Here is a 24,931-nt window from a genome sequence, read left to right as displayed (position 1 = left end):
AGAAACAGGAAAACTTAATTTAGCATGACATAAGAAGGTTTGCTTCAAAGATCCAGATGTCACTGACAAACTCCCCATGACATTAATATCCATTAGGTCGGATCTGTCTGAAGGGAAGATTATAAAAAGCAACATAGGAATCAAAGGAATAAGACTGTACTTTTAGTCAACTGTGTCTTGGTGGTTCTGTTATTATTCCTAAATGTAAAACTGGCCCTTACACTGATCCGACGTACCTCAGTTAAAAAAAAAAGAAGTCAACACCCTGTTGACATGCTTATTATGGTGTGCAATGGATTATGCGCTTTATAAAAGGGGCAAAGAGTTCACACTGAAAACCATATTTTTCATCTTGTGTTTGACATCCCAGGCTTTTTGCCTTATTCTTACAATTTTCTATTGAGTTGAGCTACATTTTAAGTCATTATCAAAAATTCCTACAGCCTCAACTCAGTAAAGCATCTTCATCTATTCAGAGAATATCAAAGAAAAGTGCTGTGACTTGTTCACGGCCTAAATCACTACAAAGGATGACTTCTGGGAGTGGGAAGCTCCTTAATTTTGCACATGAAAGCATATCAAAACAATATCAAGAGGCTGAAACTAGACAAATTCAAACTTCAAGCTGTGGATTTTCAGGAGTGAGGATAATTATTTAAGAAACAAATTGTTGAGATGATTCCTTCATAATTTGAGTTTAAAAAAAAACCCAAACAAATCCTTTTCATTCTGAAAGACGTTAGACGTGTTTCACCTGAAACATTTTGTGTTTGATGCAGGAATTACTGGGTGAAATTATATGATATGCTGGAACTAACATTATGTAATCATAAGAATCCCCTTGATCTTAAAATATATGAATCAATATACTTTTTGCTTCATCTCCTCAGTGACTTAGAGAGATGCTAGCTCTCATGAGATCAATAACAAGACCATATGCCTAGCAACTCTGGCTGTAGCTGCACAGCAAAATGAAATCTGAGACACATACCTAAGTTGCCTCTAAATAATCCATTTCGCTCTCACAATGTTGACAAGGCATTTTAGCTGGACTAATGTTTTAATGTCCTACTTTTAATGTCAAGTCAGTTGGTTCAGAACTGGCACAAGTGCTGCGTAGTGCTGCACCTTGCCAGGGAGCAGGGATCAGCAGAGCCATCTGGGGTGTGCTGGTGGAGAACACAGCTAAATCAGGAAAGAACAAGGGATGCAACTTTTTTCTATGGAGCTGTTTCACTGGCTTGGTTGCACAGATGAAGCATGACACTAACCTTCAATGCAGATCTGAAACAGTCTGCAATTTCATATATAGTCCACAAGTGTGTTCTTGTGGGGTATACACACGTGCACCTATGCATACATACTTTGTATCCAGCAAATGGATATAGGTTCCTATAACCCCCCCGGGAACAGTGATACCAGAACCTTGTGATTTGCTTGCCTGGACTATATTGTGTGAAGAAGAGGCAGAAGAATTATTCCACTTTCTGAAAACTCCGAGAACAGTTTCTGCATGTGCTGCCTTGGCCATGCTGCTGCATCGGACCCTATGCACTGGGACAAGGTGTTGTAAAACTGACAAAATGTCTTCAAGTCTAATCATAATCAGGCTTTTCCTCAGATGAATTGTAGCTAATAAAGCCATCTCCTTTTCCTCCTGCCAAGTCAGATTTTGGTAGTGCCCTTATGGACTCCTCTGTGACAGTTCAGCCCTTATTCTCCACTTCGACAGCAAATCCTGAGTTCCTCACCACGTGGCAGCATGGTGCTATAGGGCCTCAGTAAATTGATAATACAAACCATACACAGCTGTTAGTAGGTCAAACTTTGAATTTATCAGCATACCCACAGTATCTGGCACGAGTACATACTGCACATATTTGCTCACAGCAACAAGTGCAGAGTGTCTCCAGACTGCTGTAATCATAAGCTGTGTTTCTACAGTGTTTTCCTTCAACAGCTCAGTGGCTGACACCTGGTTTTGGAGACTTTGAGCTACATGTTGTCGTGCAATTGGCACCCCTTTACAGAAGAGGAATTGCACTGCCAAGAACATCCAGCAAGTTTATAGCAAAACCGGAACAAACATTGAATCGATTGAATCAAGTCCCCAGCTTTTGCTACAAGGCAATAAATAACTTTACCTGATCGTAATAAAAATGAAAAAAGTTTCAATTACTCCAGCGATAAATGCAGAAAGGATATGATCTTAAAGAGTGACTATAGGACTTTTTAAGGTTAGATGGGGACACACTGGCATGGGGTTGGTAGAGCAAAATATGCTAGGGCACATAGAAAGAGGAAAAGACTTGATTAAGCATCACCTGACATACTATTTGTATGTTTAATTGGGTAGTGGCAGCATCAGGCTCTGATTTGATCCCACATGGTGAATCCAAGAGCATCTAACCAAAGAATAGGTACATTGAGTCATGTATAATAAAAAGCCAAGCAGGCCTCCACATGTGAGGAAGGCGGACAAATGAGGGCTGATGAAAAGAACGTGATTCACTTACAACACCAAATGGGAAACACCAGGTTTGTTTAGTACTAGCATTATTCTGGTTTAGCTGGAAGAACAGTCTTGGAACAAGCTACAGTGGTTTCATCTGGGTCTATGTAAAAACAGAGGTGTGAGAAACTGGATGAAACTTCTCACTCACCTGTTGCAGCTTGCAAGATTGCAAGACATCCAAGGAGAATATCGTGCTTTCCCACATGCAAGGTGTTCCTTATTATAGCTCCAAATTCTTGCAAGTGCCTCTGGGTGCTACTGCAATAGAAATAATAAAGACTCATAAAAAATTACGGGGAATAAACAGCGATGGACATTTTAATTGATTTGCTGCAAAGTGATCACGTACTGTGTTTCCATTGGCTTACACAAGTAATTCTTCAGACAGATTGCCACCTGGGAATTGCAAGGTCATTACTATTAGGTGTTTCAGTTTCTCGTGGAAGCAGTAACACAAGTTTCATTTCTGTATTGAGTAAAGGGATGGATACACAGCAAAGCCTCCACCTCTGAAGGCAACGCTCAGGGCTTCCAGTCAAAGACACAGAACAGAGCAAAGCTGGCAGTTGTTTTATATGAGCTTCCTGGCAGGCAACTTTACACTGTTCAGGGTACCTAGTGAGGGAAAGGACCAATTTAACCTTAATGGCCAATTAAAGGACTTGTTCAATGAATTAGTATTGTCCTCTTCTTCCAGGCAGGAAAACTTAGTTTTGTATGTGCTGCTGAGAAGCAGAATAAGTATTCCCCATTAACCTTCCAAGTGGACAGTGCCTAGCAGCTATGTATAATCCTGGGTTTAAAAGGGAACCTTGTAAAACATAACTTGATAAATGTCCTTCTAAAAGAGCAGCCAGGCCTGGGAATGGTCTCTTTTGGGCCATGTGTATCACAGACAAGGCAATGAGCTGCTGGCAGCATTGACCTGGGTTAACTCTTCAGGGCTGCTTTTTCCCTGCCCACGATGAACGAGATACCCTTAAGATGACACAGCCAGCTTTGCCATCGATGACACTCATGCAACTATACTTAAATTCCCACAAGCTGCTAAAGACAGCTCTGCATCCTCATCCCCCAAATATGGCACAGAGCTGCCACCAAAAATGATGGCTGCAACAGGACTGAGGGCATACCCTGCTCTGGTCACCCGGCTGCCAGGATACAGAGGCTACATAGAAACAGATACATGTTTGAGTTTCTGCATCTGCCATTACACAAGATTTCAGTGTTTGTTAATTAGTCTTCAAATCTATACCACTTAACTTCAGCTTATGAGTGCAAAAAGGCAGAACTCTGAGAAATTGCACCAGAATGAGTGAATTTAGACAGCCATATAGAGATATCCATACGAGAGTTAAAGAAATATTAAAATACTATCTCTTTTCTCTGTTTATGCTGTAGGTGGTGGACAAGTGTGACGTTATGGACTTAATTATTTTACAGTGGAAATTGTCATTGCAATAGCTTCCCTTTTGCTTGTTTTTCATTATAAATTGGTTCTCTCTCACCTATGATTCTTAAATCACTTATTCACTATGCAATGCATTCAGAAAGGAAATGCCATTTCTGTTCAGTCAGTTTTGCTATCCTTCACCTTTTTCACAAGCATTGAAGCAATGTTTTTGCATTTTTTTAACTTGTAGCTATGCAAGCTATGCTGACTGCATCCTCTGCCTATGTGGAGTGCCTAGAAAATGTGGCAACTTGTTCCCCTTCTTCTAGGATCACACTGCACGGTCCTGAATAATTTTTTTTTAATTACATGAAAATTAAAATACAATGTAACTTTAACTACTCTAGCTTCGTTTCAAAGCAATTTGCCAAATGCCAAATCCTTCACCTGGGATCAAACAATTACACAGAAAAGTACAAGCTGGACAGCAGCTAGAAGGAAAATAGTTTGGCAGAAAAGGCAGGGGTGGTTGGGCTGGGTGAGATGCTGAACGTGAGTCAGCAGGCTGCATCATCAGCAAGGAGGTAGCCAGTAGGTCAAGGGTTGGGCTTATTCCTCTTTCTTTGAGACTGGAGTACTGCGCTCTAGTTTGGGCTTCCCAGAACAAAACAAAAAAAAGACCCTGACATCCTGGAGCAAATCCACTTTACTGCCATCACAACAGCTAGGGCTGCTGGAGTACATGAGCTTTGTTTGCTCATCCCTAAGCAGAAAGCTGGCTGTGGGGACATCTTACTGCTCTCTGCAGTTACCAAACGGGAGATTGTGGAGAAGGGATAGCTTTCTCAGGCAGGCACCATGACGGCACAAGAAATAACAGCCTCAAGCTGAAACATGGGAAAATCTCTTCAGATACAGGAAAAACCTTTTGCTGCAAGTGTGGTCAATCAGTGGAACAGTTTGTCCAAAGAGGCCGTGAAATCTCCATCCCTGAAGCTATTCATAACGCAACCAGACAACTCCCTGAGCCGCTTGCTTTAACAGGATTCTGTTCTCAGCGCAAAGTCGGATTACGTGACCCTCAGGAGGTCCGCGGCCAACACGTTAGCCCGCGAGGCTGACACGCAGACAATGAAGACTAGTCTGCATTTTTGTCAGCAGATGGCAATGTCAGCTAAATCACATGCTTTATTCCAGCAGCGCAATGTGCATTAACTATCTGGGAAGGCAATAAAGTGTCTGGGAAGGCAGTAAAGAGGTGGGGAAATCAGAGAGAGAATGCCCCACCCCGCTTTCAGTGTGCCTCCTCCCAGCCAGGTCCCAAATTGAACCAAAATAGGAGTCGAAACGAGCAGAGCCCAAGTAAACAGAGCCCAAACAAACAGATTGCTTTGGCAGAGCGCAGCCAGCACTCCCAGAACTGCTGATTGCGACACGGGCGGGCCCCCGGTGTCAGCGCGGCAGGAGCGGCCCCGCACCGGGAACAGCCCCGGGACGGCGTGCCCGGGGTGCATCGCAGCTGCACAGCGAGAGCACACGGGGCTGCGAGACCAGCGCCTGAAAATCACGAAGCAGTGACCCTGAAGCCAAATTAAGGCGCTTTTGCCAAAACCAGGGGGGTTTTAAAGCGACTTTTGCAGATTCACAAACTACGCGATTAACACTTCCGCGCCCACACGAAGCCGCTGCCCGGCTGCCGGTACAGCCTGGGCGGGATTGTCCACCCCGGAGAGGCATGGTTTCGCTCCGACACCGGGACGAGCTTCCCGCCACAGCCCCCGAGAGGATTACCCACCCCCCACAATGCAGCTGTGCCGTGATGCGAGGCCCCGCCCGCCGCCGCCGGGGGAGGTGGTGCCGGGGCGGGCGGTGCCGAGGGAGACCGTGCCGGGGAAGGACGTCCCAGGGGAGGCGGTGCCGACGGAGGCCGTGCCGGGGAAGGCGGTGCCGGGGTGGGCGGTGCCGGGGAGGTGGTGCCAAGGGAGGCGGGGCCGGAGGCGGGGCGGCGGCCGCGGTTGGCGGCGGCTCTCGGGTGCGGCCCCTCCCGCCGCTCCTCGAAGGGGCTGGTGGCACCGCCCGGGCAGGCGAGAGCGGCCCTTCCGGACCTGCGCTGGCGCGGCTGCCTGTCCACCTCCTCCTGCCGCCTCCCCTTCGCCGCCGCTCGGTGCTGCTGCCGAGAGCCCCCGCCGGCCCCCTGCGCTCCAACCATGGGGACCTTGCAAGGCAGCCCCGGGCGGGGCGGCCTCGGCCTGCTCCTCCTCCTGCTGCTGCTGTTGCCCGTGCGGGTGAGTCCCTCACGGGGAGGTCGCCGTGGGGTAGGGCATGCGGGGCCTCCTGGCACCGTGGGGAGGAGAGGGAGCAGAACCCCGCGAGTGGTGCCTGGGGCGGGGGGAACCGGGGCTCTCCCGGACGGTGGGGCTGGGTGAGGGCGGCGGTGTCCCGGGTTAGGCCCCTGGGCTCGGGGCGCAGCCCAGCTGAAGCGTGGTACCGAGGTGCCCCCTCCTCGTCCCGCCGTGCTCTCCGGGTGGCAGGCGGGGTGACAGCCGGTGGCGCGGCAGGCCCGCCGGGGAGCACCGGCGAACTTCAGCTCCTGCCCGGCCCCCGTGCCCCGCGATCGCAGCCGGCGGCTGCCCCCGGGGTGCCGCGCTCCCGTGGCGTGCCCCGGTTATGCAATGCCCGGTGCATGTGAGTGGCCGCGCAGTCACATGCTCCGGAGAGGCTTGCAGATGTCCTGGGTGTCTGGTTTGTTTTGCTCGGGGTGTTGCTTATGCTGGGTGACAGCTTCCTGGGAGTGATAGTCTGTGCGGAGTGAGCTGCTATCTATTGATGTGCTAGTATTAAGACTGCGTGTTTCCTCAAAATTAAGGGCTAAAATAAGTTGGATTTCTTGATACTTTAGGAAAAAATACTGTAAAACCTTCACTCCTCTCTTCCCAGTTATGTTTTGTTATGCTGTGGCGCAAGATAGGAGCGGGATACTCCACATTCCTCTGGAGAAAGAAGGAGTGTCTTCTAAGCCTTAGTGGTTGTGTTGGCTTTTTTCCCTCTCTGCCTAAGTTGGAAACATACTTTCTAGGTCAAGTTTTATGACTAGCCCTTTTTAAACCCGCGAGTTTGTCACCTTGTGTGTGTGCTGAGGTTCTCCTGTTTTCATATCCTCTTCAAAAAACCTCTTGAACAGCTTAAACATAAAACTAGGAATCCATTCTTCTATTACCACTGGAGAAGGTGATTGTTAGTAATGACTCATGATCTCCAGGTGGGTAAGTAATTTACTTCACTCCTTACCAATGTGCTTTTATGTAGTGTTTTTTGGAGGGAGATATGATCCTATGGCAATGAGGTGTGTCCTAGGCTGGTAAAGAAATTACAACATGCTTTCATTTATGTATCAGAAGGATACTGAGCTAGAGGAGCTTGAAACAAGTTCTCCTAAGATTTAGGGGATCCTTGTAGAGGATGTGGCTTTGTGGTTCTTAGAAGTAAACATTGCAGAATGACTTCAGCCATGCAGGTTTCAATTTTGTACTGTAAGAAAGCAGAATCGGGTGTTTTGGGGTTTTTTTTCCATTAACTCTTATTTATGACTAACACTCCACAAAGAGGACCTTGATACTTTTCAAGGACAAGCTGGTCCTTCAGTTAGACTGAGCCCATATAGATGCTTGCAGGAGAAAAGCTTTGTGAAGGCGAACCTGTTTTCTCCCTCAAGTGTACTGGTAGTGTAATGGGTTTGTGCTTTCAGTTGTGGTGCATATAAATTCAAGTGCTATATGTCATGTCTCTTCTTTTTTAAAGAAGCCAGTGGACTAGAGTGGCACTTCAGTTAGCAATCTTTCGTCATCCATTACATACACATTCACAATGGACTTGAAGCGTTCAGCCTGTATAAGGTGCATCTTTCACTCTGAACAGTGCATGGTACAAGATTTGTGCCAGCCATCCCATTACTAGTTTGTGTTATCTTATAAACATCCTGATGTACTGGATGGCATTTATGTGCTTAATGGCTGCTGTTCCAATTGATCCTTGTGTAATTATACTAAAACATAAGCTGTTCAGTTATGGCTAATCAAGGTTGGACAGAGGTTTCCTACGAGCAACTGGGATTCCAAACTGTATGATATATTTGAGTTTCTGAAATCCTATGGGAAAATGTTAATGACAAGTGCTGCTCTTGCCAAGTGGCCTGCAGTGTGGTGTTACCTGACCTTGGACGTGAAGTTCTGAATGTCTGTGTGGAGCAGTTTCCTTGGCAGGCATGACAGTGTAGCTTCAGAACAAGGCAGTAACATCTTTACCTAAATTACTTCCTGGAAAATCAGGAATGACTTTTTCAGTCTTTCTGGATGGAAAGTGAGGAAGCTCTCTTAGAAGGGGAGAGATGACTGAAGGGAGTGACTGGTAGAACTTACTAGTACTTTGCTGGGCAGTAGACAAAATAATCCAAGTGTGCAGTATTATTATTTCCCTGCAGGACATCAGAGGTATTTTGGTGCAGATGGACTTAGATGCAGACAGCTGCTAGTTAGGGGCCCTGCAGTTTCTGATCATGCATGCAGTGTGTGTTTTCCCAATAACTCCTTGTCAGCTAACACCAGCTCGTTCCCACAGATATTGAACTATCGCAACTTTCTTTTGCTACTTGACCTTGGTTTTACTATGACGTCTCAAATATACTTGGGTAATCCCATAACTGTGGCTTGCTTTGCCTACTTAGGAGTAGCTAATAATTTTTCTGTCTGAAAGGGAACAGTCCCTTACTTAGGCACAACGGAACAAGAGGAGCTTGGGAGATAAAGTGTGTCTCTGGATTGGCTGCCTCTGAATAAGTTACTGAAAGAGATAAAGTAAGAGTAAGAATTAAACCTGTAAAGTTTCCTTTAGTCCATGGACCTCCTTCCCTCATAGGGAGGGCTATTAGGTCATATGCAACTTCTAGGGCAGATCTTTGAACTTGACCTGATGACCTGTTTCCATAAACCAGGCTTGCCATTTATTAAGGGTGGTGGTGTAGTTCCCTAGAACTCTCAACCTAGTGAGCAATAGCAGATATTAAGGGAGTGGAGGGCAAGAGTATGCTCCTTCCTGGATTGATCTCTTTGCCCTGCAGGATTCCAGATGCATCATCCTAGATGAAAGGAGGGGAAACAGCTGTATCTGAGGCTGTTGCCTTTTCCATACATTAGTAATCTTAATTTGAAGAGCCAAACAGTGTTTGCTTGTCATTTGGTATTTGCAAGACTACAAATAACTGCTGTTTCTGCATATAACATCATCATTGTTCTTTGTCTGCTTAACAGCTATGTATTCATTGTTGGTGATGGCAAATGTTGCTTGAAGCATTGAAGATTATCAGTTTGTTTCAACGTGCAGTTGAAGAAACACGGGCTGAAGTAAATGTGTTCATGATCTGCTGGAACACTAGTTTTATTAGAAATAAATGATAATGCCTGGGAACCAGAAAGCTCTAACGGAACCTTTGTACAATGCCCATACTTGCTCATGTGCAGATTCTTTATTAGGGCTCCCGAAGCTTTGACCTGAGGTGAAGTTTCTCTTCAAACAGACCAAGTCTACCGGAAATAGGAATACAGTTTTCTGAACTCTGGGGAGGTACTGAGGGTACTGCCAAATGGTTTCTAAGATATGCTGGAGATAGGAGGGAACAACCTTAATCTAAGGTTATGTTACTGTTGCTTTATGAAGTACTTAGGAAAGTTCCATTTTAATATATGGAGTGCTTAGTTATGTGATCTTAAAAAAAAAAAACAACAAAACAAAACCAAAGAAAAACCAAAAACCAAACTAAAGAACCCCTCAAAAAACCCCAAACCCCCCACACATAAAAAACTTGAACCTATGAACTGAGCCCTGTGTTAGATTTATGGATATTTTGCCTTTTTTAGAAGGCAGTTGGTTTCAACATCTGCTAATTTTGGGGCTAGGCTTTTACCCATTTAAGAAAGATGATTGCTCGCCCGAGTATTAAGTGACTAGAAAGTCTGACTCTGCAAGCAGCAGCTTTGTTAACTATGACTTATTTACAACCACACTTACTCATCCCTGTCTCATCCTACCAGTATAGGAGTGTTCTTCTGAGAGAATGGAAAGAGCAAAGTGCTTGTCTTGCTCTGTAACTTAATCTAGCTTTTACTAGAGGGTTTTTTGGGGGGGGAGAACTTCCAGCTCTATCTTATCTGTGGTAATGGAGTAGTTACTTAGTTACTTCGTGTAACCCTGAATAGTGTCTCAACCCTAGGAGACCAGCCCGCTCCCATATTTTGTGGCTGACTCAATGATGATCAGGCTATTGTCTTGTTAGCGTTCAAGAGCTGTGTTGGTCAACTTTAGGCTGTTGACTTACAATGATTTGAGGTTTTTTAGGCTTATTGACCTGGTTCAACCACCGTAAATCAAGGATCACCAAAACTAACTGGTTCAGGGAACAAATTTATACTTCTATTAGTTAAATCCTGCTAGGTTATGGCATAAGTGTAAAACCTTAGACTGTCTCTGAAATTACATTCTTGGTGTTAATATTGAAATAGAGTATTCAGACTTGGAATTCTAGGTCTAGGTGCTCTTCTAAGTAGTTTGAAGTCGCTGATACGTTCAGCTTTTCTTAAACAGGCTGAAAGCTTAAGTGGCAAACATGTTGGATTTTCCACTGTAGGTGTTATTGCTGTGGAACTTTGGATAAAGACTCGTATCATATTACTAATGTCAACTAATGCTAGGCTGAACCTCATCTTGCTTTATTTTTCTCGCATGTTTAACTGAATGCTTTTTGGTATGTGATCAAATGTCATGTGCAAGTAAGATGCTTTATGTTCTGTCCTGCAAATGATGGCAGAAAGCCTTGCAGGTAAATTTATAGACATAATACAGGTTGTATTTTATTTTGTATCTCTGTAGTTATAACCAAGGAATTGTTGCCTTGAAATACAGACAACATTTTTAAAACAATAGAACTATCAGTCAGACTGATGTGGTAGCTGAAATTTACTGAAGCTTTTCTTTGCAAGAAGTGCGCTGATAAGGTTTTTGTAACTGTTGACTGCATTACCGGGTTTCCCACGCTTTCTACTCTGGAAGAAACAAAGTCTTTCTGTAAAGAGTAGGTTGATGAATTTGTGGGGTTTAAAACATAAGAAGTGTTAGATAAGACTTAATGAAAGTGTGTTTTAGAAAGGATGATTACAAACCATTCTAGACTAAACATCAAAGCCAGTCTGATACTGAAGAAATACCTAATTCTTTTCTCATGGGCAGTACTAAACAGCTCCAAATTCTTCGTCATTTTGTAAGAATAGTAATGAATCTGTGCTTTCTCCTGAAGAGATAATTCAGTTGTGACACTGGTACATAAAAACACTAAACAATCTTTCCCTACTAGTAGGCTGTTTGCTATTAAAACTGAGGTAAACGGATGCGAGGAAGCAGAGTTGAAGATGGTGACTTTGCATCAAAAAAGTGTGAATTTATTTGAGGCATGAACAAATTTATGATGTAGTTTTGATAAATGTTCTCCAAGTTATGGAAATCTAATGTTTTCGATTCATACTGGTGTTAAACATTCAGTGTTTATAAGTGCAATCTGAAGGTGGTGTTTTCCATGTTGTATCTTAGCAGCTGGTTAGGGGTTTAGCTGTAAGTGCTAGAGTAGACAAATGAAGTAGTGATCTAGAGTGGTATGTAAACTTGCTTTTAGACCTGGCTTGTAGTGAGTGACTTTGAAGCAAGCCATGTTGCCCTGGTTAAGTTAAAGGGGAAGCAGGTCTAACAGGGTTGGGTAAATTGGTGGTGGGTATTGTCCCTGATAAACAACCAGTTGCTGATGTATTTTTTTGGTGAACTGTCAGTGTTGTTCAGCACAAAAATGGTTGTTGTGAAGGCATCGTAGTTCTGGGTAGCTCTTGGGTATTATGAATACAGCCTTTCAGGGGCCTCTCTGGTCAGTAAACAATATTATTCATGGTCAAGCACAGCGCACAGCAGTCTGTCCTTGCAGCGTAAGCATACGGTGTCTCTACAAATGCTAGGTCAAGGTTGCTCAGGAGATAAAAATAGGTCAGTTATCTCTCAAACTGTACTACCCAAACTTCTGATCAGAGCTTGCAGAAGTGTAGTAAATGTTTGTGCAATCTGCTTGCAGCTGATGTGCATAGGAAAACCTTGGAGCTGTCTTAAAGCTTTTGCTGTAAATAACTTGTTATTGCATTAAGTGTTTTAATTTTCAGAATAAATATTTTGGCTTAGTATTTCAGATGTCTCAGTGTCAGTACCACTGACAAAAAATACAAGGCTTTCAAGGTGCCACTGTCCTTTTTGAATTTCCATTATTTTATGCACATAATAACAGATTTCTGAATTTTTCAATAGTCTCTTAAATCAAAATATGAGAATTGATGCTTTTTCCCTTTTACTTAACACTGTAAGCCCATTTAAATGTTGCATGCTTAGGCTTGAAAGTGATGATGGAGAGTATCCTTTGAGATTGTGGCAATACATATATGGCAAGTGTAGAGCTATGAAGTTCTGTTTCAGAATCCTCTTTATACTGCTACTTCCTCATTCTGTCACTCATGAGTTTGCAAGAAGAATCAGAAGGTGGCAGGAGGAACTGAAATTGCACATAAGCAGTACGTTTCTCTCCATGTATGCTGACCTGTGTTCCCTCACATGACAGTTTACCCAGTAATCATTTTGTTGTTTTGTGTGGAAAAGAAATATTTTCTAAGTGATCTTATACTCGAAGATGCTTTTCAGGTATTGAATTAGATTTTTCTTAAGGAACTCTTATACTTGTTCTTAACTATAGACAATGCACTTCCTGTTTCTATATTGGGCAGGGAAGGGTGGGAAGGTGAGCTGAAGATCAGTGGTGATGTGTACCATGTCAAAAAATGCATGCTTTTGTTAAGGGGCATTTTATGTAGTACGTGCTGATGGGAAGTTATCCAATCTGCATTGTAAGTGGCTTTTGGAATAGTAGCACATAAACTCTGTAACAGCTGAGGAATTCGGCAACTATTCCTTGCAGTTAATCAGTTATCATATTAATTAGGTACGTCCACAAATGTGTATCTGGTATGGAGAATGTGGAGTTGCTTCTGGAGACAAGAGATACAACTGTGCTTATGATGGACCACCAATAGCACTACCAGAAGATGGCTATGACTTAATGCAGGTGAGCTTCTTTTGGAGGTCTGCTGCTTAATAAAAAATAGTTCTCCTACACTTGACAATTCTGTATTGGTTTCTATTGGACCTGTGCTGTGCCCTTTAGCTTTCTCATCCTAACTTGATGACAAAGCGAACAGATTATCTCTGATTTCTCATGTATGGCTCATAGCTCCAATTGGGTGAAGGTAATATACCTCAGTTCCTTTTCAGAGATATGAGAAGTCTCCATAGCATGTGATTAGGAGCTTTTACAGACATTACCTTAAATATAGGATTGGTCCACTTGTCTGCATAGTTTCCTCACTGGTTTGAGTACTCTTCAGTCAGATTGTTTTTTAAGACTCTCCCAAACTATGATACATTCCGTAGTTGTGCCCTTTTAATCTCTAAAATACAAGACTAAGCTGTTTTACATCAGATGATCATTCCTGATCTCTCCTTAAATAGGAAGGCATTAACTGACACTTGTTCAAATGGAGCAAATTTGGACAAAATTAGCTGTGCCTACTGTGAGATGGTATTTCCTTATCTGGGCTTTAGCTGCCAAAATGAACAAACCCACAGTCAAAAGAATTTGTATATTTGGTGCACAGTATAGGATGATATTGCCAGACTTGCCTTCTGGCATCTGATAGTTCAAAGCTATAAAGTGTGCAGTAACTATGGCATTAAAGGAGGGGTTTACTGGTGGCAGGAGTGACTTAATTAAATATGTTGGTGAGCTAACTACTGTTATGTACTGTTTCTGAAGCCTTAAGCTACAGTTCTTGTATGTTACTATCAATTATGCTTGTATTAAATGCATTTGTCTCTTCTGTAACTGAACACGAAATAGCTCTTCCAGGTAACCAGTGATTTTGTGGTTAGTGGCTTGTCTTCTGAGACTTTAGAATCTGATACTGTCCGGAAGGAGTACTAGAGGATAAGCTGCAGGAATACTTTCAACTTGGATAAACGTGTTGTCCTCTCACCAACAGACTCTCAAATGCCATTTATCATTCTATACATAGACTCTGGTGACTAAAGATCATCTGAAGGAGCTTTTTAAAAGGAAGTGCTGCCTTGAATAAAAGAAGTGGAAAAAAGTGATTCTTCTCTCTAGTCTCTAAACAGCAATCTTTTTTGCCAGACTGTTTTTTTTTTCTATGCATCTCCCACAGCAACAGCTACTGTCTTCTGAAATATGTTGGAGCAGAACCCATAGCTATAATAAGTTCTGAAGTCTTAAACATGCTTTTTCTTCCTTCACCCCTGATCTCAATATTGTTTTTTTAAGGAACTCTGTCCAGGTTTTTTCTTCGGCAATGTTAGCACTTGCTGTGATGTTCGTCAGCTTCAGACTTTGAAAAATAACTTGCAGCTGCCTCTGCAGTTTCTCTCCAGGTATGCTAATGAAGTAACTAGTTTTGTAATAGAATAACAAAGCATATTAAAACTCTTCTCTTCAAGTAGATTGTAGGAAAGGTGGTAATTTCATTTAAAGGCTTATTGGAGATGCTCTTTAAACGACTTCCTCATCTGTATCAGGAGGCTGTAATGTCATGAAACAACTGCTTGCAGTCTGGATTGAGTTAGCTGAGTTAGAATAAGCGTTCCCTTAGTTGGTCTCAAGCTTCTGTGTCTAACGAAGCCTTCAGAAGAGGGTGACATAAAGTACTGTTTGGTCCTGTTCTAACGGGAGTCCTCCTGCTAAGAAGCAGTTAAGTTTTTAATGAAATTCTATTTATATCTATTCGAGGTAGGCAATTTTGCTGGTGAATTATGGTGCTTTAAATTGCTTATCTGTAGCATCAACAACTAATGTTGTATTGCTGATTAAAAACTTGCAATTTTGAATATTTTGTTCCGTCACTCTGAGCAGAATGTTTACTCTTGCAAGGCATACCTGACTTGACCTATATAGATGGCATCTTTACCTCTTAATCTGATTGCTGTTCATTGACTTTCCTACCTAGGTGTCCATCGTGTTTTTACAACTTGATAAACCTCTTCTGTGAACTGACTTGCAGTCCAAATCAGTCTGACTTTTTGAATGTTACAAGCACCATACCTTATTATGATCCAGTTTTAAAAGAGAACAAAAGTAGCATTACAGAGCTGCAGTACTTTATTGGAGAACGCTTTGCAAATGGTGAGTAAAGAGTATGTTAATTTACCTTGGCCTTTGTCAAGGTAACAAGACCAGTGCTTTTTTAAGAAGAATTGGGAGGGAGAAAGATCTGTCTTTTTTCAAGTTTGAGTCATTGCATAGGTAACAGTAGTTCCCTTGAAAACTTCTGCCTAGGTAGGGGACATTACACTGACACTGTTAATAACAGTGTTTTTAAAGATTCAACAAAGCCTGAACATCCCTACAAATGGTTAATAACTGTTAACCATGATGACTTTAACTTCAGAAAAAACAAAGTTGTTGCCAAGTACTCAATGTCCGAAGCCTACCTCATACTAAAATGGTCTGGCAAGTATGATAATAAGTGTACACAGTTCACTACAATGGGCTCTCTAAGAGGCACTTACTCCTCTTGAAATGGACTGTTTTATTCCTTTGTCAAAATCAAAGATATTTTTAGAGAACAATAAATTTGGGTTGTATTTCAATTTTGTAACAAGCTTAAATCATTAATTCAGTCTTTGCAGTAACTGCTTTTTGCAGTAACCTTTAATCAAATTATGAGACACCTGGAAGTCATATGGCCTACAGGTCAAAAGTACCTTAAATGTTGGTCATAACTTTCCCTGCAAATAACTTAGTATAAAGTAGTGTTACCTCTCAAGCAGAAAAGTGTGTGCTGGGATAATACAGATTTGGGTGGCTTACTCAGAGCAAGGTAGCTGTAACAAAGCATTGCAACCTTGAATACTATAAATACAACTGAATCCTTTTCTCTTGAAAGCTGTAAGTATGTTCTTGGAACTTGGTGAGTCTGTAATATTGGAGATACTTGGAATGCTCACTCAAATTATAATGTTGGTTTAATGACTCTTCTGTCTTCATTCACTTATTCCTAGCAATGTATAATGCCTGCAAAGATGTAGAGGCTCCATCAAGTAATGTTAAAGCACTGGGGTTGCTGTGTGGGAAGGATGTCAAGGACTGCAATGCAACCAACTGGATTGAATACATGTTTAGTAAAGACAATGGACAAACTCCTTTCAGCATTATTCCTATCTTTTCAGGTAAGAAACTGAGTAGTCCTTGCCTTTGAAACCTCTGTCAAAGGCTGTGTGCTATGGATAGCATATTAATTTATTAAACAGCAATGAATGTCTGCAGTCAGAGGCTTCCAAAGCAGTGTAAGATCCACTTACCTTTTTTTGATTTCTGCTTGGAAGTCATACTTGGTGCTTTCTTTGTATACAGCTTGTTACTGTATAGATCTCTAAAACTTACTAGTGATGGACTGAGCTTAGGCAAATGGCTAGCTTGTATTACTTGGGAAATTGGCAGTACCCTGATCCTTTGGGATTTGTTTGTAAGAAGATGGTTGCACATTGTGCAATCTGAACAGATAAGGAGGATGACAGATCATTACTGGGATGATAGAAGTATGTACTTGTTACTTTTACACCCCGAAGTGTTATAAGCATGACCAATCATTTAATTAGTAGTAATATATAAATAGCTGGTATGGAAAAGGCAGTGGCTTCTTCATCTGTAAGGCCAAGAAATGCTGCTCTGTATAGAGGCTAGGGGCTTTCATACCAAGGGTTAACTCACTTAACTGTGAAGGTCTGAATTTTTCCTGGTAGTAAACTGGCTCTGCAACTTGTGGTTTGTCGTAGATGTTCCTGTCCATGGAATGAATCCTATGAATAATGCTACCAAAGGCTGTAATGAGTCCATGGATGATTCAACAGGACCATGCAGCTGTCAGGACTGTTCAATTGTTTGTGGTCCAAAACCTCAACCCCCTCCATTGCCTCCTCCTTGGCTATTGTTTGGTTTGGATGCTGTGTATGTCATCATGTGGATTTCCTACATGGGCTTTCTACTTGTATTTTTTGCACTAGTTTTTGGAGTCTGGTGCTACAGGTAAAGCATTCAAAATACTCAGCTCTGCAAGTCACTTGTTTTTCCCTGAAAACTTTCTTTGCCCAGGTCAGGTGCTTGTTGTCTCTACTACTCCAACCAGCAAAAAGTTATGTTCTGTTGCAGATGCTTTTATACTTACAGGGAGTGTTCTGACTCCTAAAATCATCTGGTGGAAAGTGAATGCAGAAGTTGGTTTAGTGGATTCACAACTCCCGTAGCATCCCTAGCTACAGGATCAAATACACTGTTCTCCAACTTCCATATGCAAGTATGCAAAAAGTCTGGGGAATGCATATTCATAACAAAGCAGTCAGTGCTGTATTGGAAATGAAGTCATGAATACTCTTCCTTAGGCTCCTGTTTTGAAAAATATTAAGTGGAAGCTGGGCTTCCAGTAACTATAGCGTATCACCCTTGATCTCATGTCTGGAACACCTCTCCTATGAAGACAGGCCAAGAGAGTTGGGGCTGTTCAGCCTGGAGAAGGAAAGGCTCTGGGAATACCTCAGAGCAGCCTTCCAGTACCTAAAAGGGGCCTACAAGAGAGTTGGAGAGGGACTTTATACAAGGGCATGGAGTGATAAGAAAAGGGGCAATGGCCTTAAACTGAAGGAGGGTAGGTGCAGATTAGATATTAAGAAGAGATTCTCTACTGTGAAGGTGATGAGGCAGTGGAAGAAGTTGCCCAGAGAGGCTGTGGACTCCCTATCCCTGAAAGTGTTCAAGGCCAGGCTGGATGGCACTGAGTAATATGGTCTAATAAAAGGTGTCCCTGACCATGGCAGAGGAGTTGGAACTGATGATCTTTAAGGTTTGCACCCCGAACCGCTCTATGATTCTATGATCAGGAAACAGAAATTGCTCTATAATAAGAGTTAAGTCTGTGTGGAAAAGGTTAGTGAGTACAACTGGCCAGCATGAAATTGTAGGTGTGTTTGAGATGTCTGGTTCGTAGCCCAAAACATCCTGCCATAGTTGGAGGTCTGGTTAGATTAGCAGGAGGATGCTGTTGAACTTAGCTCCTGCTCTGAGTATCAGGAATGGATATAAGCAATTTAGTTCTATCATAAGTGTTCTGTGCTATAACTTGCTTGTCTTCAGGACAGGAAGAAAATACCTTATTTTCCTTTTTTTCCTCATTTTTTCAGGCTAAGTATGTGTAACCTAAGCATTTTGACTAATAAAGCAGAATATTTCTAATGTAAAAATCTCTTACAAATGTTATCTCTCTGTTATATGGTCAATTTAAAGAGACTCTCTGTGCTGTTAATGCTACTGATCTTTTAAATATGCATAAAGAACTTGTGCTTGATCTAAGCTGGAAACATTTATTAAGACAGTGGAAATGACTGTATTTTGTTCCAAAGCATCATAAAGCTGGAGATTACTGTTCTTCAGTGGGTGGGTGTAGGGAGAACATGATGCCTGTAGATTCTGGAGGAGTCAAATTTCAGATTTACTGGTAGCATTGAACTTCATTCTTTCTGTACAAACAGTACAGACGTCATTTTGAGTAAGAATGTTAACGTAGCTTTTTCTCTTGCAGGAGGCGGCACTTTGTCTCAGAGTACACACCAATTGACAGCAATGTAGCCTTTTCTGTGAATTCCCACCGCGACAACGGTATGTCTTGGAGAAGAGTGGAAGGTTTATCAGAAACCTGACTTGAGTGCATCCCCTTCTTGTGGATGGGCTCTGGAATTTTAGCTTTGTTAGGCCATGTAATGCATTCTTAGAGGGCTTTATTTCAGTCTTTTGACCAGTAACTCTCTTTTTTTAGAGCAGTACTTAACCCTATTCTGCTGGGTACACAGTTCATGGATCTAGCTATGCTATAAGGAAGTTCTGGAGGGCTTTGTAGCAGGAGATGGGAAGGGCAACACAATGCTAAAATTAATTTAGTTGTGTTTTGACTCATCCATGTATCCATTTAAAGCATGCTATGAAAGAATTGTAGTTTAACTTGCATAGCAGCTGAGATAGCTCATTTTATTGATTTATATATATATATTTATTTTTATATATATATAAATATATATATATTTTAGCTGCTTCCTGCCTTTATTTGCTGCTCCTGTCAAAGACAATCTTATATTAGAAGGAGGGGCAGTGTTAGGTACAAGCTGGTTTCTGCCCCCTTGACCTTGGATTGGTCACAGGGTCTGACTGTCAGTGTAGACATAGCTTCTGCTGCTTACTACAGACAGCTAGAATAAAATTTCATCTTTCCTAGTGGATTCAACAAAATGTTGCTTAACTGACTTATCAAACAGTTACTGTTTACTTCTTGTTCTTGCAGGGAAAATTACCTGCACTGAAAGGCTTGGTGAGAGGTTTGAGAATGGCCTGAGGATGACATTCACATCATGGGGGGCTTTCTGTGTCAGAAATCCACGTCCTGTTATCCTCTTCTCTGTGGTCTTCGTTGCAATGTGCTGCTCAGGCTTTGTATATATTAAAGCAACTACAAACCCTGTAGATCTCTGGTCAGCCCCAAGCAGCCAAGCTCGCAAGGAGAAGGAATACTTTGACACACACTTTGGGCCTTTCTTTCGTACTGAACAACTCATTATTCAAGCGCCAAACAGCCGCCCGGACACCTATTCACCTTACCCATCTGGAGAAGATGTACCTTTTGGGCCTCCACTTACCAAAGATGTTCTCCATCAGGTAATTTGAACTTTCCAAGAGCGGAGATGTAAGCATACCTAACAGGTATAACCACATGGAGTTGGCTTCCATCTCCAGAGTTATGTGTCTATCGAGACGTTCACTAGATATTCATATTAAAAATCCCAGCCTTGCTATAAAAACTTTTTGCTGAAAACCTTTCTGTTAGAGAGACTTGCAAGCTAAGTCCCAGTAAGTATTCTTAGTATGAACACAGGAATAATATTTTGTGATATGCTTCTATTGACACGTGCCACTGTCTCTGGGAACTTGCAGGAATACAGCATGCACTTAAATCCTACCTTGCAAGAGAAATGCTTTCTTGTGCTGCTCTTAAACTGTGCTTTGGTTTTTTAAAGGTGCTGGATTTGCAGGATGCTATTGTCAACATAACTGCTTCTTTTGACAACGAGACTGTAACGCTGAAGGACATTTGTCTGGCTCCTCTTGCTCCCTACAACAACAACTGCACTATATTGAGCGTACTCAACTACTTTCAGAACAGCCATTCTGTCCTAGATCACACTATTGGGGATGAGTTCTTTGTCTATGCTGATTACCACACTCACTTCCTATACTGTGTTCGGTAAGCAGTACAACTACATGTTTTTTCAAACTGTAGACCAACTAGGCCTTTGTCTTGCTGGCAGACAAAACTAGCTAGTTCTCACTGCCCCCTTGAACATTTTCCTACCCCTTTTTAAACTTGCAATACTATGTGGAACTGCAGGTTAGTATAAGATTGCTTGTGTTTGTGTCTTAGTACTTCAGCAGGAGTTGGATTTAAATCAAGTTACCAGTTAAACTTGGTTTGGTACAGACACTGACTCTGGTTTACCTTAAACATGTTTTCAACACTTCCGAGGAGTTCTGTAACAGATGACGATTTCTAAGCTTTCACTTCAGTTTATAGTTCAGTTGGATAGAAGCTACTCCTTGTCTCAGAGGCTATAAGGCACATGCCTTTATACTATTTAAATTCAAAGGAAATGTAGCACAAAGGCAATGTATCGTTAGCAGTCTTGCCTCCTCTTTATCTTGATTATCAGTTATAGCACAACAGCTTTTAACTTTTTTATGCTGTGCCTCAGTTGTCAACAATTATTGCTGGTGATCTCTTTAGGGCTCCAGCATCACTGAATGACACAAGCATGCTTCATGATCCCTGCTTAGGAACATTTGGTGGACCTGTATTTCCGTGGCTGGTGTTGGGAGGATATGATGGTAGGTGACAAAACGGTATTGCAGCTTAAGTCTTGAGAGTACATACCTGTGTGATGTCTTTGGTGCTAAAGGTGCATGGAATGGAGACAGACTGCTCAGAAAGTGCAAAATGGAAGCAGTCTGTAACTAGAACATACTGGTCAACAGGATAAATGTTTGGGGCCTACTAAAAGATCCCTAATTTCTGAATACTAGATAAAAATATGAATTAGCTCAAGTTGACATGGTGGGATGTATGTGTATTTTGCTTTGAGTTAGAATAGTTTTGTCACTGATCTGATAAAACAGTTAGAAATAGATTAAGATGTTCACAAAGGAAAGTCTTCCATTATTACTCTGAAGCCAGAATTTTGTTCAAGCAATTAATCTAATTAAACATAAATTGGTAGTACACTTGTGTTTGATATATCTAAAACAGTGCTTCAAGGCAAGCACTTCTTGATTAAACTGTAGGGGTTTTGTACTTGCTTTGAGTAAAATCTAACTATGCAAGAGGCAGTGTTTAGGAAACCACATCTTATTTCCCATTAGATGGAAAGTCATAAGCACTGGTTATATAGTAGTCCCTTGTCTAACCATGCAACAATTTAATGTTGGTGTCATGAGCATGGTAAATTATGAATAATTACTTTTGAATACAATCTGCAGTGCTTAGCTTCTGTTCTTATTTCAGTAGTATTTGAGAACTCAGTGGTGTTAAATGGAGTTGTAGGGATGAGATTGCTTTGGACAATGCTAATTTTAAATTTACTTGTATCTACTATACTAGAATATAGGCTCTACTTCTTAATGCCAAATGATTTTTTTTTTCCCCTCTATAGATGATAACTATAATAATGCTACAGCTCTTGTGATTACTTTTCCTGTCAACAACTACTATAATGACTCAAGAAAGCTAATGAAAGCCTTGGCATGGGAAAAAGAGTAAGCAGTCTTCCTGTATTCTGAAATGTGTATGTTACTTAAAGCAGCTTTAAATGTATATACACGAAAAATACCTGTACTGTACTGACAGTTTTCTGATATAACTATAGGGATGTTTTGAGAGGAGCAAAACTGGTTAAAAAGAGACTGTGCTGGTCATAAGCCCTTCACTTTATCTGGCGCACTTTATTTGCTTTGAGGATGTAGGTTCTAGTCCTGTGAGTGACCATCTAGCCCAGTACTACTTGCTGCTAAGTAACTTTAGATATATTTGATATATTTTTATTGTGGCTAAAATGATAGAGGTAGACTCATTAATCTACTGAACCATTAAGCATGAGTGGAAAGGTCCAGCATGATCCTGTGATTTTTAACATTTAATTTTTAAAAGTGTCATCCAGAGGAGCATCTAAAGCTTTCATCCCCTTCACCATCTTGAAGAGCTGATGTTGGCTTACACAAGTCAGCTGCTCTGGCTAGCAGTTCAGATAAAAACTACTGTACTAAAATGTTTGAGACAAAAGTAAAAGCATGACAAGAATCTGCTTGTGTGACAAGCACCTCTCAAGCTGGGGAACTGAAACAAGGGCTAATAAATTGTTCCAGTCCTGTAAAGAAGCTGCAGTCACCTTTCAAGTCTGCAATCCTAGGTTTAGCTTTGAGGAAACTTGCACTGAGTTTGAAATAAGTTATGGAAGATACCCTATTTGTCCTCAAACTCTGGAGAGAACATGGAAAGTATTTCAGCATAGTGTATTTCTAGTGCTTGGAGTAGAGTTCTAGGTATATGTAGCCAGCACCTCTCTTTTTTTAAAAATGAGGAAGCTCCCTCAAAGCACTGTCTGGCCACAGTGCACTCTTGTACCACACAGATGATGTAAATTTGCCATCAACTGGCTTCTATGTATTTCTAATAGAAGATGTTTTGTCTTTTAAAGTGTGACTAACCTCTTGGTTTTGTTTTTTAGGTTTATTAACTTTTTGAAGAACTACAATAATTCAAACTTAACTATATCATTTTCTGCCGAACGGAGTATTGAAGATGAAATCAACCGGGAAAGCAACAGTGATATTAGCGTTGTGTTGATAAGTTATCTTGTTATGTTTGTATACATCTCCATAGCTTTGGGACATATCCAGAGCTGTAGAAGACTGCTGGTATGTGTATAGTTTTCACTGCTATAAAGACTGAAGCTATAGCTTGCTGATAGCTTTAAGTGACTTAAATATTTTTGCAGAATGCTCATGTTCAATTTCGTATTAGAGCATTGAGTCTTCCTTGGGCAGGAGTTACAGGGAACATTATTCTTGTCATACTTGATAGTTCATGTGTTCTTCATAGTCTCAACTAAGTATTATCACTTGAGATGCTCAAGATGTACTGAGTTAACTTCAGCTTTAAGACTTGTAACTTCAAGTTTGATTCTTTTTTTTTTTTTTTAAATGTCTGGTTCTTCAAAAGAACCAGAAAAGTAAGTTTGCTACTAACTACACTAAATGTAAGAATATGGCTTTTACCTTTGCTATAATCTGTCTTGTGTGATGATGCTTGTTTAGTTGACAGTCAGTACACCTTTTTTTAGGTGGATTCGAAGATATCTCTGGGCATTGCAGGCATCCTGATTGTACTGAGCTCAGTAGCGTGTTCTATAGGCATTTTCAGCTACTTTGGAGTCCCACTGACACTGATTGTGATAGAAGTAATTCCTTTCTTGGTGCTGGCTATTGGAGTGGACAACATCTTCATTATGGTTCAGACACTTCAGGTATATATTCTTTCATACAGATTCTTCTAAAAGTGCCTGTCATTTTTGAAGGCTGTAAACTTAAACCAGAAGGTCTCCTGCATTCCAGAGCTCAGCTCAGTCTGAGCAGCTCTGGACTCTCACAGAATATCTAGTGCTCTTGAAGAGAGCCAAGATTCTGTGTACATTCTACCTTCACAACCCCCCCTGCCCCCAGGTTAAAAGTCTCTGCCTTTTCTTACTGCTGGCTGATACAAAAAGATTGTACAACTTGACTGCTGTTTTGATCGCTTGTAAGTTTAACATATTGTGAGCAGTAATCATGAACTAAACTACATACTTAAGACTAGAGACTTCTGAAACCAAGTCCTAGTGGGTAATCAGCTTCTGAATTTGACAGGCTCAATAACCCACTGAAACTGGCACTGCCTCTGGCAAGTGTGTAGTTTTGGCTGAAGTACTCAACTTAGTACTAAATTTTAAATTCGAAGCAAGCTAAGAGGTAATGTTCATGGTGCTCTTGTTTTGGAGAATCTCAGCTGTTTAACGCTTGTTAATGTGGTGAAAACAATAAAAGTTCATGATATTGAAAAGTTTTGAGTTTTTTTAAAGCCATATGAAAGAACTTCCTAAATCGTGTGATTCCTAATTATAATAAATTATTGCCTTAAAACAGAGAGATGAGCGCCTTCAGGGTGAAACTCTGGATAAACAGATCGGCAGAGTCTTGGGAGATGTGGCACCCAGTATGTTTCTCTCATCTTTTTCGGAGACTGTGGCATTCTTTCTTGGTAAGTTTTCTTTAATATTTGAAGATCAGGGCCTTATACCTGTGTGTTGCAAGAATAAATGCAAAACTAAAGTATAAAAGCAAAGTAAGAATTTGTATAGGAAGTCTAGCTTAGTTGTTTATTGCTCTAAGCAAGTTAAACTTCTGCTGGGGATAGGCATGGTGGTACTTTGAGTCTGGTACAGTTAAAAAGATCCATTTCTGAATCTGTCATGCTTTTCAGTATGAAAGGCTGGAGCGATTTACTGACTTGTAGTGATTGACAAGTCTAAATTTGACTTTAGTAATAGATCAAATGTCAATGTGTATGAACTTCTATATCACATTTAGTCATCTTTCCACTGCTTGGAAAAATGCCTCTGTGACAGAGTATGTTTGAGGTTCATTTTACAGTACATGTTAGAGGTATATCTTATGTTGTAACCCTACAAATATAATTTGGCCTTCT

The 24,931-nt window shown here is 41.3% G+C and overlaps 1 protein-coding gene across 1 annotated transcript in view; it reads left to right on the top strand.

Annotated features, from left to right (window-relative positions):
• The first annotated feature begins 5,960 nt into the window (after nt 1-5,960).
• Nucleotides 5,961-24,931, top strand: part of NPC1 (NPC intracellular cholesterol transporter 1) — a 27,200-nt gene continuing 8,229 nt past the window's right edge. Inside the window, exons 1-14 of the mRNA XM_027715867.2 lie at nt 5,961-6,193; nt 12,979-13,101; nt 14,374-14,480; nt 15,053-15,228; nt 16,107-16,274; nt 16,881-17,130; nt 18,677-18,753; nt 19,430-19,800; nt 20,160-20,386; nt 20,924-21,024; nt 21,846-21,948; nt 22,917-23,106; nt 23,532-23,714; nt 24,370-24,484. Coding sequence (XP_027571668.1) covers nt 6,116-6,193; nt 12,979-13,101; nt 14,374-14,480; nt 15,053-15,228; nt 16,107-16,274; nt 16,881-17,130; nt 18,677-18,753; nt 19,430-19,800; nt 20,160-20,386; nt 20,924-21,024; nt 21,846-21,948; nt 22,917-23,106; nt 23,532-23,714; nt 24,370-24,484 — 2,269 coding nt within the window. The 5' untranslated portion in view covers nt 5,961-6,115. The remainder of the gene's footprint in view (nt 6,194-12,978; nt 13,102-14,373; nt 14,481-15,052; nt 15,229-16,106; nt 16,275-16,880; nt 17,131-18,676; nt 18,754-19,429; nt 19,801-20,159; nt 20,387-20,923; nt 21,025-21,845; nt 21,949-22,916; nt 23,107-23,531; nt 23,715-24,369; nt 24,485-24,931) is intronic.

This window comes from Pipra filicauda, unplaced genomic scaffold, assembly GCF_003945595.2.
Source record: "Pipra filicauda isolate LSUMZ 115617 unplaced genomic scaffold, ASM394559v2 scaffold259_size1095435_pilon, whole genome shotgun sequence".
Taxonomy (NCBI): domain Eukaryota; kingdom Metazoa; phylum Chordata; class Aves; order Passeriformes; family Pipridae; genus Pipra; species Pipra filicauda.
The sequence above is the reverse complement of the archived record's forward strand: the minus strand, read 5'-3'. Positions and strand labels throughout refer to the sequence as shown.